The sequence below is a fragment of the Aythya marila genome, assembly GCF_965140915.1.
Source record: "Aythya marila genome assembly, chromosome: 24".
Taxonomy (NCBI): domain Eukaryota; kingdom Metazoa; phylum Chordata; class Aves; order Anseriformes; family Anatidae; genus Aythya; species Aythya marila.
In genome coordinates this window covers 576,765-591,816 of record NC_139065.1, presented here as the reverse complement: position 1 = coordinate 591,816, position 15,052 = coordinate 576,765, and the positions used below count along the sequence as shown (strand labels likewise).

At 46.4% G+C, this 15,052-nt stretch overlaps 1 protein-coding gene across 7 annotated transcripts in view; it reads right to left on the bottom strand.

The window, feature by feature from the left end:
• The window catches only part of SRGAP2 (SLIT-ROBO Rho GTPase activating protein 2), a 102,025-nt gene that overhangs the window by 41,591 nt on the left and 45,382 nt on the right, over window positions 1-15,052 (bottom strand). For all 7 annotated transcript variants that reach the window (XR_014319022.1, XR_014319023.1, XM_082778538.1 and 4 more), the window contains exons 5-7: window positions 4,533-4,595; window positions 991-1,206; window positions 78-206 (exon numbers count right to left, since the gene is read on the bottom strand). Coding sequence is in view for 5 of the 7 variants with exons in the window: in XM_082778538.1 (XP_082634664.1) it covers window positions 78-206; window positions 991-1,206; window positions 4,533-4,595 (408 nt within the window). In the remaining 2 variants the exon portion in view is untranslated. The remainder of the gene's footprint in view (window positions 1-77; window positions 207-990; window positions 1,207-4,532; window positions 4,596-15,052) is intronic.

Below are 15,052 nucleotides of genomic sequence, written 5' to 3'. Positions count from 1 at the left end.
ATGTTGGAGAAGGAAAGGCAGGTGTGAGGGTTAATGGCAATGATATTCATTGCGAGCACCCGAGCAGCAGCACTTACATCAATGAGATCAGACAGGTCGTGAATGTAATACTTGAATACAGACGCATTGGTGGCTTCCAGAGCAAGCAGATATTCATTTCTTGCCTTAATAGCCTTCAGTCTGTTTTCTGTGTATTTCGCTTGGCGCTAAAAGAGAAACCAAAACCAGAATATGTTTTAAAAAGAGGTGCAGCAGCAAGAACAGCATTTTTAGAAACAGCAAACAGAGTGCACTGAACAAACCTCACCCTGCTCACACAGTTCTAGTTCACTTGGACTGCAGTTTCACCAGGGCTCAAAGACTTAGAATTTAGATCAATTATTTTGAAGTAATTAAACATTGCTGTATAAGACACCTTTGCATTTAAAGTCTTATCTGAAAACAGATTCTGTGGTTGGGGAAGAAGGAAGGAACAAGGTGGGTTTATCAGGTCGCAAGGTGCCTTACAAACCTTAGGTGCCTTAGCACTGAGCTACCTACCTGACTGACCAATTGCAAGGCAACCAGTTCTGCCTATGAAGCCAGCCTGGGACTGCGTGCCTCCCTGTACCACTGGGAGGTCAGGCATTAAGCTGGCATGAAACATTAAACAAAAGACCTGGCCCAAAATCTTGTACTCTGTACAAGAAAAAAACATGTTAACCGTGACTTCCAAGAAGGCAGATCTTACTTTCATACTCCACCCTTGTTTTAATTGTTGTGACACGACTGCAAAACCTAGGAGAATATAAATGGATATTCAATTATCCTTACACAAACCTGCTGCTAGCTTTTGCCTTTCCTAAACCTGAATATTTAAAACTTGCATAAAAAATGAGACTTGTGTTTGAATGTCACAAAGGATGGAATTTGTTAGTTCCTGTGCTGAGCTACTACAAAGGGCTCCTCCTCAAGCACTCTACACAAGCAGCAGCAGGACTATGGCAGTACCTTCTCCTTCATTTTCTCTATTTTCTTGACAGAACTTCGTCGAACGTGTTTTTCTTCAAACTTGACGTTGGAAGTTGAGTCAGGGGAGCGTGGCGTCTGCTTGTCCTCTTGCTTCACCGACTTCCCAATCTGCTTTTCTTCCTGCTTCTCTGCCTCTTTCAGCTTGCTCTGGGCACTGATGCTGTCAGCGTTGTACATATGGTAGGTTTTCATAACCTGCAAAAGATGATACACAAGAGTTGTAGAGCATCCCATTTGATTTGCTGAGGGAGAAATGAGCTTACCTAACCTGTAGAACTAATCAGGCACACAGAATTTTTTCCTTCCCATGTTAGCTGCATTGCCAAGTCTCAGGGCAGAACTGTTATAGCTGTATCTGGAAAGCTCACAAGCTGGGAAGGAAGAAAAAATCCTAAGAAATAAGTCACGTGCTACCAGAAAAGAACATTTTTTGAATTTGGACAATAAAATGCCCCAAATTAAGTTTGTTTAACTATTTCATAATAGCTATCCATCACATTTGTAATAAATGCAAGGTATCATACTAACTAGCTGGTCACTGTCCAAGGGTCTTTGAGAGTCAGATCTGGTCGCTGGTTGGGAGTTAGAAGCGTTCAAACTGGCAAAATACTCAGGGAAATTTCACATGTCAAAAAAAGCACGACAAAAGACACGAAAGTCTCTCAACACAAATCTGAAATCAAAGTGGATTATTTTGCAGCTGCTTCTTTGTTTAGTTTTGGCATGCGCCTTCTTGTACAGTCCAATAAAGGAGTCATAAAACCCGAAAAGAGAGACTAAATTCAGCCTCCTTACTATTCAAAGAGAATTACATGCCAAGGCTCGAAAATGATAGCTTTTCATCACCAGGTACAGTTTCAGAAGGGATGCTATCAGTCTTTCCTCCAGATGAATCAGTCATTTAAACATCACAAGACTCAAGGAACTGTATGCAAATCAAGTCTGAACATAATTGCTGCCAAAGCAACTCCGGTTCAATTTGTTTAAATCAAATTTGATATGAAAAAGCACTTCTCGTTTTATCTGTTTTTGTTAGATAATTTTTGGTGTGTCTCCTTCTGCTCAAGGAGACCCAGATCTTGTACTTCATGGACAACTTTTATTATAGCTCTTATTTAGTAAGTAAGTAGGGCTAGATAAATATTCCCTAAGACAAAACCAAAACACATTTGTTTGAGAGGATATTCGTGTCTAGTTTTGCGTTAAGAAAACAGAAAAAAAAAGGGGACATAACACATAAAGTGACATTTTTATCCACAATCACAAAGCAATTCACATATAGACACCAAAGGAAGCATTTCTGATGTCATTTTGAAAGGGTGCCAAGAACTGCACAGTTACATAAAGACACCCCAAAGTTTCAGCTTCACTAAAGATCCCACTTGCAAATAATGTATTTTAGATGAAAACCCATTTATACCTCTTCCACTTTAGCTTGAACCGTGCCATAATTTTACGTAAGTAGGACGCATGCTCTCTCTCCATGCAGCGATCAGGAGAGGTTCTCAGATACAAAGAGACGTTGTATTTAAACATGAAAGAGAATGTGAATGCAGCCAGTATTAAAGAGACTTCCTGAATAATTTACACACACACTTGCAGCTACTGCATATGCTTAGACTATAAAGCAGGCATTTATAATAATAGATGCAAAGTACTTTCTCTTCCTCTGTCACTGTAAGTAGAACTGGCAGAAAGCAAGAGAAGCAGGAAGAGAAATCCCAATGTTACTGATTTCATCCTGCTAACAGCGCCGCATGGGCAGCCACAACCAGCGCCTGCCCCACGCCTGGCAGTGGGGTCCCTGTTGGGGTCAAGAGCCCAGGCAAAGGCTCCCCGATTTCATGGACAGCCGTTTTGCCTGAAAAGAGACATGATGCCAACAGAACAAGACTGGTTTGCGGATAAAAGCTGTTCCACAAGCCCCCAGTGATAGATTCCAGCAGGAATTCCTTCTAATATGATCAACAGAAGAGGCTTTTACAAATGAAAATGAAATTTTTGGTGAAGGGGCAATTTAAAATTTTACAGCAGAAGGAATGAATAAATTTCAAGTTCCTAGCTCTGACACAAGAGAAAAGTCATATCCCATGTCCTTTCATTTATCAAAGGCTGAATTCTGGAATATTTTCCAAGGATAGAGAAATTATCGTGACTCAGTACTTGGCTTGATGCTCTCTCAGAACTGGGCATACAGAAATGATTGTACATGTCCTCTACCCAGTCACCTCAGCAACTGCAGTGCCACGTGAACCTGGCCTACCAATAAATCTCAGTTCCTGAAAGTCTGTCTTTAGAGACAGCTCTGCATTCTCCCTTAGGATCCCATCCAAACACATGACTCAGAAGTTGAATCAGATCGAGCCCTCCAATACAGAATAATTTCTAGAGTAGGCAGAGCTGATGGCAGGTACCGATACATTTACAAAGCCACCTTCACACCCCGAGTAAATCGTCTGCCTTTCAGGAACCTGAGCACAATGCACTGTGCCCACACTGTTGTAAAACAAGTGCAGTGACAGCACATGGAACCACGGCTCAGCTTTAAAGTGCCTCCAGCTTCCACCACGCTGCTGCTCCCCAGTCCTCCTTGGCTTCCCTGCCGAGCAACACGCAACCTCTTTGCCCCCAGAGGAGGGTCAGCAAGACTGAACTGGATTCACCACCTCACTTTGACTGCCCGAAGTGACTTGAGAAACATCCCTGGATCATCTTTTGAAGGAGCAAAGGAAAGACCACGCACCTCGCTGTAACGACTCAGCGTGCCATTAAGGGCGGGTAAAAGACAAAGCAATCTGAGCAACAAAACCGTGAGCAGGTTCTGCTTCTAAAACACAACTAGCCAGCTCAGTAACAGCTGCTGAAAGGAAAAATTGAACCAAACAACAGGCTCTTCCATTCATCTACGCAGTAAGAAAAATCCCCAAGCAGCAAATGAACTTTTATGAACACATTCCTCTCCGTCTCAAGGCAATGCCTCTTGCTTGAGGTCTCCACTGGATAGACTGAGAAGCAAAAAGCACAGATGGAAGGCTATTGCTCCAAAGGGAGCTGTTTTGCTCAGAGTTGAGGAACAAATAAACACAGTGGGCTCCCTGCTGCTGAAGTTGTTTGCTGTCTTTTGCATGCTCATTTCCAGAAATGGACCACACGAAATCACTACACTTATCCAATTCAGGCATGGGGCAACCCGACCAAAGATTTGTAGTGCATCGGGAGATAATTCTAAGCATCTCTTACTCTTTTTAAAACCAACACTGCAGCTAGCAGCAGGTGTGGGTTAAGGTGAGATCTTTGGGAAGCGAAGCCAACACCTATAGAGCTGAAACAATATAAAGGCAGAGTGAAAAAGTGAGATTTATGGTGCTACACAGACTGGTGTACACAGGCTGCCTCAAATCGCAAAGGCTGCAGGCATTTATCAGTCTTGACGCTTAGTCTGTGCTGTAACAGCAGGCTGGGAGAAGTCAAACACTTCTTCCTTCTGTCTGAAACGATGCCAAGAAGTCAGTTTGATTTACCGTGTAGAGTTCATTCAGGACCTTCATCAAGTCTTCCTGGAGCTGCAATCCCACTTCCTTACTCTGCAACAAAAACAGAGAAATGAAAGTTAATTGGGGAAGATGGCAAAAAGGCGGAGGAAGTGAACATGCTCTGCATCCACAAATAATCTAGGCTCAATTAAACACCACTATTTATGCTAGCAAATCCACTAACTGCTCTGCCCAGAGCCACTTACGGCCAAATTGCACGAACAATATTAATAAATTGAAATGTTGTATGTGTGCAGCCAGGAAAGCCTTCCAGTGTGGAGGCGAAGAAATTTCCAAAGAACGTGAGATTTTTGTCACCAGGACTAGAAACACCTAGATTTTCTGATCTTAGCAGGATTGAGTAATACTGAATGTAGGACAGCTTGGTATGCACTAGAATATGCAAGGTGAAGAAATGCAGAGTAAGAAAGCCATCAGGAACGAACACGCTTCACTTACCATCACAAAAGAGGCAATACAATTTTGCTGGCATAAGGAGATTCCTTGACAAAGCTAGGCTCTGCGGGCTGCGAGGACAAGCCAGCCAGCACCTCCTTTACACTCACATCTGCAGCACTGCTGCTTTCCAATGACCTTGCATCTGGTTCATGGCCCTGCTGCCCCTTCGCTCCTTACCCCTTGCCCCTCAACCACGCGTCCATCATGAGCTGGCAGTGCCAACCCAGCACAGAACAAAATGGGGCTTCTCAGGCGGGGGCTGGCAAAATATTTAGGGATGCATCCAGGAGGGAGACCTTGTTGCAGTGTCCTCCAGCTCCCAGCCCCCAGCCTGTATCTGAGCGCAGTGTTAATACCTATTTAGTTGTTTTAAATGACAAGGACTGCAATGCAAAACAATTTAACCCTATCAATATAAATGACTCCGTCCCAGGGGACACTCGCATTAGTGAGATGTGCAGTTAAACCTCAGGCTGTATGATTCAAACTTGTTTCCTTCACTAAAACGTTAGAATTAAAACAAAAAACTGCAGAGGGACATAACTGGCTGTCAAAGCTGGCTGACGCTTGAACTAGCTTGCAACCAAGTGTCAGATTTTAAAAATATATTTATTTAAACTCCCAGCTAGGTAGTGAGCAGTCAACAAATCCACATCGCAGCTGGACACAAGTGGATGGAGAGCTGGCGCTGGCAAACGTTTGGCTTCAGCTAAACCCACAAACAAGGAACAGATAAGCTTCTGGTTTTCTAATAAACAACTGAAATGCCCGAAGAGTCACATCCCTAATTACTGGAGGATGGCACCTCCGTATGCAAAGCCCTCTTTGAAGAGGCTGCATGCAAAGAAGGGCGAAGCAGCTTCCTTGTGAGTTCAGTGGCACTATTCATCTCTTCATCACAGACAGGATTCACACTAAAACTGTTTCTATTCGCATTCTAAAGAGCTTCCATGAGAAAATCTGAGAAATGGAGGCACATCAAAAGGCACACTGAGCAATGCCACACCTTGCAGGGCACCGAGAGGCGAGCGCCGCGCTCCAGCCCTGCTATGCAGCGCTGCCCTGCACACGCTGCTCCCCCACAGACCTCTCCAAATCCTCTTCTGCAGCAGGAGCATCAACGATCAAGAAAAATCTCTGTATTACTAATACGATTTACACCTCTTAGCCTCCAGTTATTGAAAGAGATTAAAGCCAATGAAGCTACGGTTAGACCCAGACAGATGTTTCATTTCCCTTCTGTTGAGGAGTCCAAGAAGAGATGGCCCAACCATTATCCTGTTTATTCTAACACGCTGCTGAAATGATTTTAACTTACTGCTTTAACCCTGTTCCTCAGTGCACATACTGGGTTTGACAATCACTTTGAAATTCCAGGCAAACCCAAAGCCGTGCCGACACCGAGCTGGGCAACAATCGCCGCCTTGTAGCGAGCAGCCAACGTGGCCAGGTTGTGCAAAAACACCAGGGCTCTGGGATTCAGGGGGGTACAATGCATCCTCTAAGGTGAAAGAAGGAAGAGGGGGGAAGAGAGAGACCAACCATCAACAGCTCGTAGCTGTTGCTTGTAAAGCATTGGGCAACAAATGTAAATGCAATATGAAGCTCCCTCAAAAAAGCCTTTAAGGATAGCAGGCAATTATTTGGTACTTGAAGCATGGCACGGGCCTCTATGGGGGGATAACTCCTTCAGTTCCTTGCCAGCCGTCGGACAAAACGCTTCTCTCGGTTTGGGCAGAGGGGAACGAGAATCTGAACGGCTCCAGGTACTGCTGGGGAAGAGTTCCTGGGCTGCAGTCTGTCCATAAGGCTTTGTAACGTCCACAAGGAAAAATTCAGAGCATCCCGACACAGCTGTACACGGCACCTTGTCAAAACCAAACAGAAATCCAAAGGCACACAGTACCCTGAGGGAAAGGAGGGGAAGGACAAGGACAGGCCCACCTGCAAGTGACATCCACGTACCATGGCCCTGTGTGGGCTGCAGGAGCCTGCCCACTTCGACAGCTTTGCTCCTACAAAACGTTTTACCAGCAAAAACCGCAGCAGGTGATAGTGTTTCATGACAGACACCTCAGAAACGCAGTCTGAGCAGTGCAATCTTTAACATTTCCAACCCCCTGTCCGTAATTTAATATTTCTAATGATTCCGAGGTGCAGGACGGAGATAAAGCACACTGAATTCCCCCTGTTCCGAGGGTTTATTACGGAAGACATCCAGATCAGTAACTGGAGAAAGCAGAGAAGAGAACAGATGGCTGTCTTTTCATCCCAATGCTGCTATTCACAAAGAAACAAACCAACAGGTAGGCTCAAACACTGGCTCTAGTATTTTATCCCTGTTTTCCCACTGATTAGAAAAGCCCAAGTGCATCTCCTGCTACGTGCAGCAAGAATAACTTCCCCCGGTTATCGCTGCCTCCTAACGCGATACCTGCCTGATTGAGCCCTCACGCTCTGCAGGTTAGGCGTACATAATAGCTACCGAGTTAAGCAAATTTGATAGGTTCCAGATTATTTATGCCTACAAACACAGGAAAAGAAAAAGATAAAAAAGGCAGCGCAAACAGGCAAACCCACACTTAACCAGTATTTCTGGCTAAGACGTCGAGATACCATTATTTTTTTTCCACATGCCTCGATGATAAATTAAAAAGCAAAAGGAGAAAGATTATATAATTAAAAAATTAAACGATCCTTGTCTGAATGCCTCCCAGCTCAGCACTGCAGGGAGGTTTCTGAGATTGCAGGCACTTTGCTCCAGTCCCCACGGGGCTCCAGCAGCGAGGGCGAGATGCAGAAGCAGGAGCATCCCGGCCAGGAGCTCGCGTGCTTTGCATCTTCCTGTGCTCCAGCCTCACACATTAAACCTGCTCCCCAGGCGGCCAGATGGCCTACTGGAAAAACAGGAGTCTGATACAAGCTCTGGCAAAGGGGAGCATCCTCCTTCTGAGTCTCTAATTTACAAAAGAGGGAAAAAAAAAAAAAAAAGGAAAGTGGATCACTCCCAGTCTTCCCAATCCCAGCAGACACCGCAGTAACCACTCCTACGCTGCTTCCACCACTGAGAGCAGAAAACTGCTCAAGTTGCTGCTCATCATTACAGCGATCTGGGTCGCAGAGATTTTGTGACTGCCTTTTTCTCAGCGCTGGATGATGAATGGAAGTGACTGGCGAAGTCTGTTTGAAGTGCCCCGAGCGCTGAGCTGAGCACACAGAAGGAGCTTTTCAGCAATCTGTTTCACGGCGCTGCTCGAGCTGCCTGGACCGGACCAATCATCTTCCTTTCACCCAGCTCTTTTCAGCCCATTTTGCTTATTTCTTCCATAAAATTGCTCATTCATCATACAAACTGCTGAAGCATCAATTATGTGAGATAGATTAAAATGAATATTTTAATGCATATCCAGGTTGAGGAGGAAAGGAAGACGTGCAAGTGCCAAACTGTCAGAACATGAAATTCTTTGTGTTTCTGAATGAGCTCTCAAAAAGGAAACTGCCAGATTCCAGGACTGGAAAAAAACTTAGGATTAGGATGAACCTAAGACAAATCACAGGTGTCACGAAAATAAGAGCCAAGCAATCAACACTGTTAATTTCATGTTGCTCCCCAGTACAGATTTCACCAAAAAAGGTTTAGAAGGAAAGTCGAGCAGGCAGAGGCTGGTAAATACGAACCTACTGGATGATGCAGTGCTGTTAGATTGGGAAAGCCAAAAGAAATGCCTTAGACATTAGGGAAAAAAAAAAAAAAAAAGATGTTTGTAGCCTGGCAGTTGCAAACATCTCCCTCCGTGCATCAATTCCTATAGCACGTTTCTCAAAGGCAGAGAGATTAGAATGATTAATTTTGTAACCAGTCTTCTAGGAAAAAGCAATAAACGAGAGCAAAAGAAAACCTGATGAATTCTGTTATTATCTATGCCTGGCTGTCCCTGCAACGTATCTGTACCCTCCTTAAAAGCCCTGCGGAAGGGCTTGAGCAACCCAAGGCTCATCTGGTTGGCTCCAATAATAAACGTGTGGGGAGGGGGCGTCCCCACAAAACTGCAGGGGCAGGTGATGAGGAAGGCAACACACAGGCCTCCTTTTGTGCCCAAATCAGGGAAATCACCAGCAGCACCCAAGAGAACCAGAGTTATTTCAGCAAGGTGACAGCAGCAACCGCTGCCCAGCAGCGCTACCTCCCAACACTGGGATTTTTCTTGCAAGCTGCCTGTTCTCAAGCCTTTTGCTCAGCTCCCCCAAAAGCAGAATTTGCCCTAAACGTGCCTGCACGTGTGCACACACGCTCTTTTGTCAGGGCTGCGTGTGCCCCGAGTGCCGAGCCGTGGGCTGCTGCCACCCCGAGCCGAACGCAGCTCCCCAGCGCCGTGCCAGCCTCTCAACGGCCTCTTTGTCCATCCCTCCTCCCCTCCACCTCCCCTCTAATTTAATCAAGATGTTTTTGGGATCTACGGCAGCACTCGCCTGGCTGTTCCGCATTCCACCCAACATTAGCGACTTCAGCTTCAAAATATTCGGGGGGGATAATAAATAAGGGAGCACAGGAATGCTGTCAGTATTTTATGCCCCAGGCCTCAGGCCTTGCCAACTGAGCTCCAAGTTGGACAGAAGGATGAGACGGCCTCAAAACAAACCCCAAAGATCCCAAGGAGCTTTCCTTGGAGACCCAAGAGCAGCAAGGAAGGGCTCCACAGCTGGTGGGGGTGAACACACAAAACACGGCGGTGAGATTTTATCTAAAACTGCCCGAAATTACGTCAGTCTGACGGGGCTGAAACTAACCCAAGCCTGGTGAGTCTCAGAGCCGTTCTCTAACAAGGCCATTTCTCCACATCTCTTAAAAAGGATTAATTAAATTTACATTGGTAGAAAACTAGCATTAAATGCTCTAATGTTTTTTAAATTAACAGTGGGAGTAGGGAGGCAAGCGGATTGATTTCTTGCTGAGACCAGCGATGGAATTTGCAGAAATATGGGATCCTTTCTGTTCCTGTCTAGATTGCCATTACAGCACAGCACATTTATTACATGTTAGTTAACATCTCCTTACAAAGTTTGTGAAAGAGGAGGCTTGCCAGGTACAATTTTCCAAGATCATGCATGTAGCACTTAAATAAAATTTGCTACTAAAAGCTTACAATTCTTTACAGGTACAATCTCAAAAATGTACTTTTTTTTTCTTTTTACATAGGCCTGCCTTGAATTCATTCACATGCAGTAACAAATATGATTTATCACCTTCGTGTGCTCATCTAAACGATCGAGCAGTTGCCCTGTACAGAAGCACTCCATCACCACCGGCCCGGTCCATTTGTTACGGACGTCACACGTCTTTCACAAGGGCATCCCCTCGATGAAGCTCGTAACCTGCGCGCAGCCACCGCGAGTTTTATCCAAGTTTCTCCCACAGCTTTTAGGGAGAAAGTGCTCGGCCATGACTCACACGGCCCTACCGAACAGGAGTTGTGTAAAGACTTCTCCTAAAGCGGCAAACACTCCAGAATTTAAAGAAAAGCTTGGAAAATGAGATCTATGTGATTCAGTACACACGCATATTTTGGGCAGCAGATCATCAGTTTCTAGCTTAATGATCCATTATGCACTGGTCAGTCGCATTTAAATTACAGTTGCATTATCTAGTTTTCTCCACCATTTCGCTAGTGATTTGTTTCACCACTATGTCAGTAATAAGGAATTTTCTCCACACAGCACAATATTGTACTGGGAAAAAGCCCTTCCTACAGCAAACCCTGTCGCCCTGCTGCCTCCTGTACTCTGGGCTTAAACACTTGCTTCCAACCAGCCCCCAGCCCTTTTTTCTCCCTTTTTTTTGGTATTCTAAGCCGATGTTATTGAATTTTGTGCTTCAGGCTCTCAGCTCCAAACCATGCAATTTTATGGCTGGGAGCATTCATTTTGGCTGCGAAGCCAGCTATATTCTCACTCATTGAACAGGCCATACATGAAATGGGCTTCCAAGGTGGCCAGACCTAGCGGCGAGCGACGAAGCCCTGTCAGACACCAGGTGCAATGTCCTGCAACGCTGCTCAGGGCGTTATCGCTCCGCCAGCAGCTCTCTGCACCCTCTCGCAAAACGCCGTGGAGCATCTCTAGGACAGACTGACCAGAGGGGTCACTGGGGGGGTGGCCCAGAGTTTAACAGGAGCTGGTCCCTTGCTCCTGGCTGACCTGAATTCAGACCAGGGCAACACAGGGACGGGCGTGCTGTTGTACCAGGACACAGCAGAAGTGCAGAGTGAATTGGCAACAAAACGCAATACCAACACACAGCTTTCACGCTATTACAGAGCGCCGAACGCAGCATATTCCTTACCCGGCCTATACGCAGAAGTGATATTTTCAGCCTGCAACCCAGGTAAGGAAATTACTCCAGCTGCACCTCCCGTATCCTGCCCGTCGTGCCGGGCAAGAGGCTCTGATGCCACCTTGCATCGCCCCGGCACAGCGCAGGCTGCTTGGGCACCAGCACTACGCGGTCTCGCTCCAGCTCTTATCCCCGTGCCATTTGCTCTAAAAATACGCAGGTAGGGAAGCGGAGATTTAATTTCACTGACGAGAAATCGGAGAGCATCGTCTCACAACAGGCTTTTGTGTCCTTTGGCTTTCGGAAAAAAAGGTAAGAACTCAACGCTTCTATTTCCTTATCAGAAAACATTCACCGCTATACCTGATCCCGGTGAGGATTCACATGATAACATTGCCCTCATTTTTTGGGGGAGGCACAAAACTAGATTATCCTTGCTACTGATAGATGCATGAAATTGCACTTGCTTCCCCTCAGAGCAAATAATAATTGTACTCCTCAGTGATGTTTTATTTATGGCATTTGTGTATTTACCTGTTTACACTGGCTTAGAAAAATATGTTCACAGATGCCCAGCATTATGACCAGTGCATTTTTTTAAGCTTAGCTTTTCCATGTGTGGTATATTTTAAAATTTTTCATATTCTGGTACAAATGTGGCAAATGAGATATACTGCAGCTGTAAAGTAGGTCATCTTAAGCGAGGACCCCTTAAGAGAATTACTAATTCTTTTTCCTTGATTACTGCCAGGCTTTTAACGAACTCATTGCAGATTTCTCATTTCACATCAAACACTGCGCAGTGCACTACAGATAAACTGATTTTTTCCACAATGGAAGGTATTAATGAGGGAGCAAATTTAAAATAGCCATTTTGCTTTCTTCGTTCCTTCTTACAGGGCTTTCTCCCCACAAATACAATTCAGGATCTCGAACCAGTGTACGCCAATGCTCTGCTGCCAAAGCACGACCTGTCTGCAGGGCACGCAGCCCTTCTTGCTGCACCAAGGTGCACGAAGGATGCATCTGATGGTGTCACTGCTGCGAGCATCCCCAGCGAGCCTCCCAGTGAGCACTGCTGGAGGCAGCCCGAAGTTAAAAATAGATCAGGAGATAAATGCTTTCAGTGCAGGAGCACCAACACAGCGTGGAAGGTTCGTGGCACAGCCAGGAACATGGACACTGAGGAGGTTGGAGAAAGGCTGCACCGCGCAGAGAAGTCAAGGGTCACATTAAACAAAAAAAAATGGGGCGACAGGAAGCGTGGAGTGAAAAGGGAGAAATCAAAAGGGGAATCAGCTCAAACGGAAGAAAATGTTGAACAGATTTATATAAATATATAAATAAAAGGGCCGTGCTTAAGACAGGTAAGCAGAAAGAAATCAAAGGAGCGCTCCCTACAAAAGCAGATCGAGGAATCAAAAGCAGCGTGCGCAGGGAGCTGACATCAAAGCGCTGCAGGCTGCCAGGAGGAGAGGTGAGAGGGACTGCGAAGCTGGGCTGCGCCCCCAGCGCCTTAACTCCAGCCTTGTGCGAACCCCAAATCCTTAATGCTGGACGAAGAAAAGATCCTCGTCCCCTTCCCAAAGCCTAGCAGTTTGTTGCTGAGGCATTTGCACCAGTTCCCCCTGGTTGTGTTTGCACAAGAGACTGGTTGTTTATTTCTCCATTTCTCTTCCTTTTCCTTTGTCCCAATGCAGGCTGCTCCAACCTCGCCGCTCTGCCAGCAGCACCGCCCAAGCCAAGCGTCAGGTTCCTGCTGGTGCCAACGGGACTCATCTGCACGGCTGCTACAGCCAGCGAGCCCTGCAGCAACAACGTCCTGCAGTGCAACACAAAAGTGTTTCCTCAATAAAAAAAAAATAAGCACGAAGTTCGTGGAAGGAGAACAGCATTGGAAGGAGACCTACGACTTCAGCAGGTTGGAGGAATGGTGACCACCATGCACAGTACATCCACCGCCACTTCAGAGCTGCCTTTGGCAGCACGCACGGCTTCTCTTATCAGCAGAGATAGCTTTGAAGTGGCTGGCAAACCTCCAGCCAACACTCAAAACAAATAAGCCCTTTCACGTTGTGATGCAGCCCTGCAGAGGGATCTCCTCATCACAAGGCACGGACAGAAAAACTGACAGCGCCGGACCACACGGCTCTCCTATGGCATGGCGAGCCCAAGCACGGCAGACAGGAGCAGCCTGAAAACCCAACTGTGATGCAGGCATGGCCCCGGGGCTGCAGCAGGTTGCCCATTCCCAGAAGCTGTCCTGGCACGGCTGCGTCCTCGTGCAGCACCTCCACTTCTCAGAGGCGTCCAGCAGCGCAGCACGTGGGAATCTGTCCCAGCCTGACGATCAGATCTTCCACCACAGCTGCTGGAAGGGATGAAATCCCACAGCTCTAACACTGCAGATGCTCTTTCATACACAGCTCCCAAAGGCAGCCCTGGATTTCCCACCGGGGGCTCGGCGCTGCTCCAGCGGTGACACGGGCAGCTCCCACCCTGCGTCCCCCACGAGGATGCTTTTCCCTCCAGTGTGGTCCTTATCACGCCCATCCAGGCCCTCCGTAGCCTTCAAGGCTGGATTAGGGCTGCGTGCTATAGTTAGATCTCCCTCTTGAAAAAGCTCACCACTTCCAACAGTGCTCAACACAGCAGCTTGAGTGTGGCAACCGAAGGGATCTCGAGCACGTCCATTTACCCTGCCTGTCCCTCCTCACTCACCTGTTTAATCCCAGCAGGATACAAAGCACTGATTTTGGAAAGCCTTAAATCACAAACGGATCAAGAAAAAGATCTCATGCTTCAGGACTTTATTTCCAGCACCCTCAGCAAACGAGGATCTCTGTATCACCGTATTTTCTGTATTTCACAGGATTATTTACAACCCAGCCGGTGCGTAGTTCCTCAGTATAAGTTACTGTACCCACCTGAAGGCAGTCTGATACCTGAATAACTTTAAAAAAGTATTTTCCAAACAAACATAAAAAATAATCTTCCCCAGACTTCCAAATAACAGGCATTAAATCAGAGCATTTCCAGACCTAGCTGGGCAATTTTTCACACAAGGTTATAAAAATAAGGTTTGCGTTATGTTTCTTACATAAAATAAAATTTGCAGGTTTACTATCAGCATGGCATACGCAGCAGAATTAACAACAAAGATCTTTCACCAGCAATAGTAGGAAATCGGGCTGCACTTCACAACCAGCTTTGCCAGCAGGAAAACCCTTTGGTCCAGCTGGAGAGGGTTCAGGACACAGAGCTGGCTGCAAGCACAGGCAGTTGTAACCTGCTCCCAGCTCTGAAAGTCTTTCTCAACACGAGAATGGGGCAGAAATGAGTCCTTTAATGAAAATAGGGAGGGCTCTAATTACTCTTACAGGAGCACACGGCATTTAGAGAAGTGGTGCCAAAATTTCCTATTACCCTTTAACAATAAACTGCCCTTGTTTTTAGCACAGATTCTGGTACCTGAGCCAAGCACAGAGAGCTCCCAGCTAGGCACCAAGGCTGGCAGCGCTGTCCCACCAGCTGCAATTTCCATCAGGAAACAGCAAAAGCACAGCTCTTGGGTCGAGCCAGCCCTGGATGCCCTAAAAGCACCGCACGTACGGCTCCTGCTCCGGCAGGCTGCCCGTACCTACCGTGTGCGTTGGACCAGACAGGAGGCAGCGCAGAGAAATGCTGAAACAACAGCACGGCACGTCAGGGGCAGGAG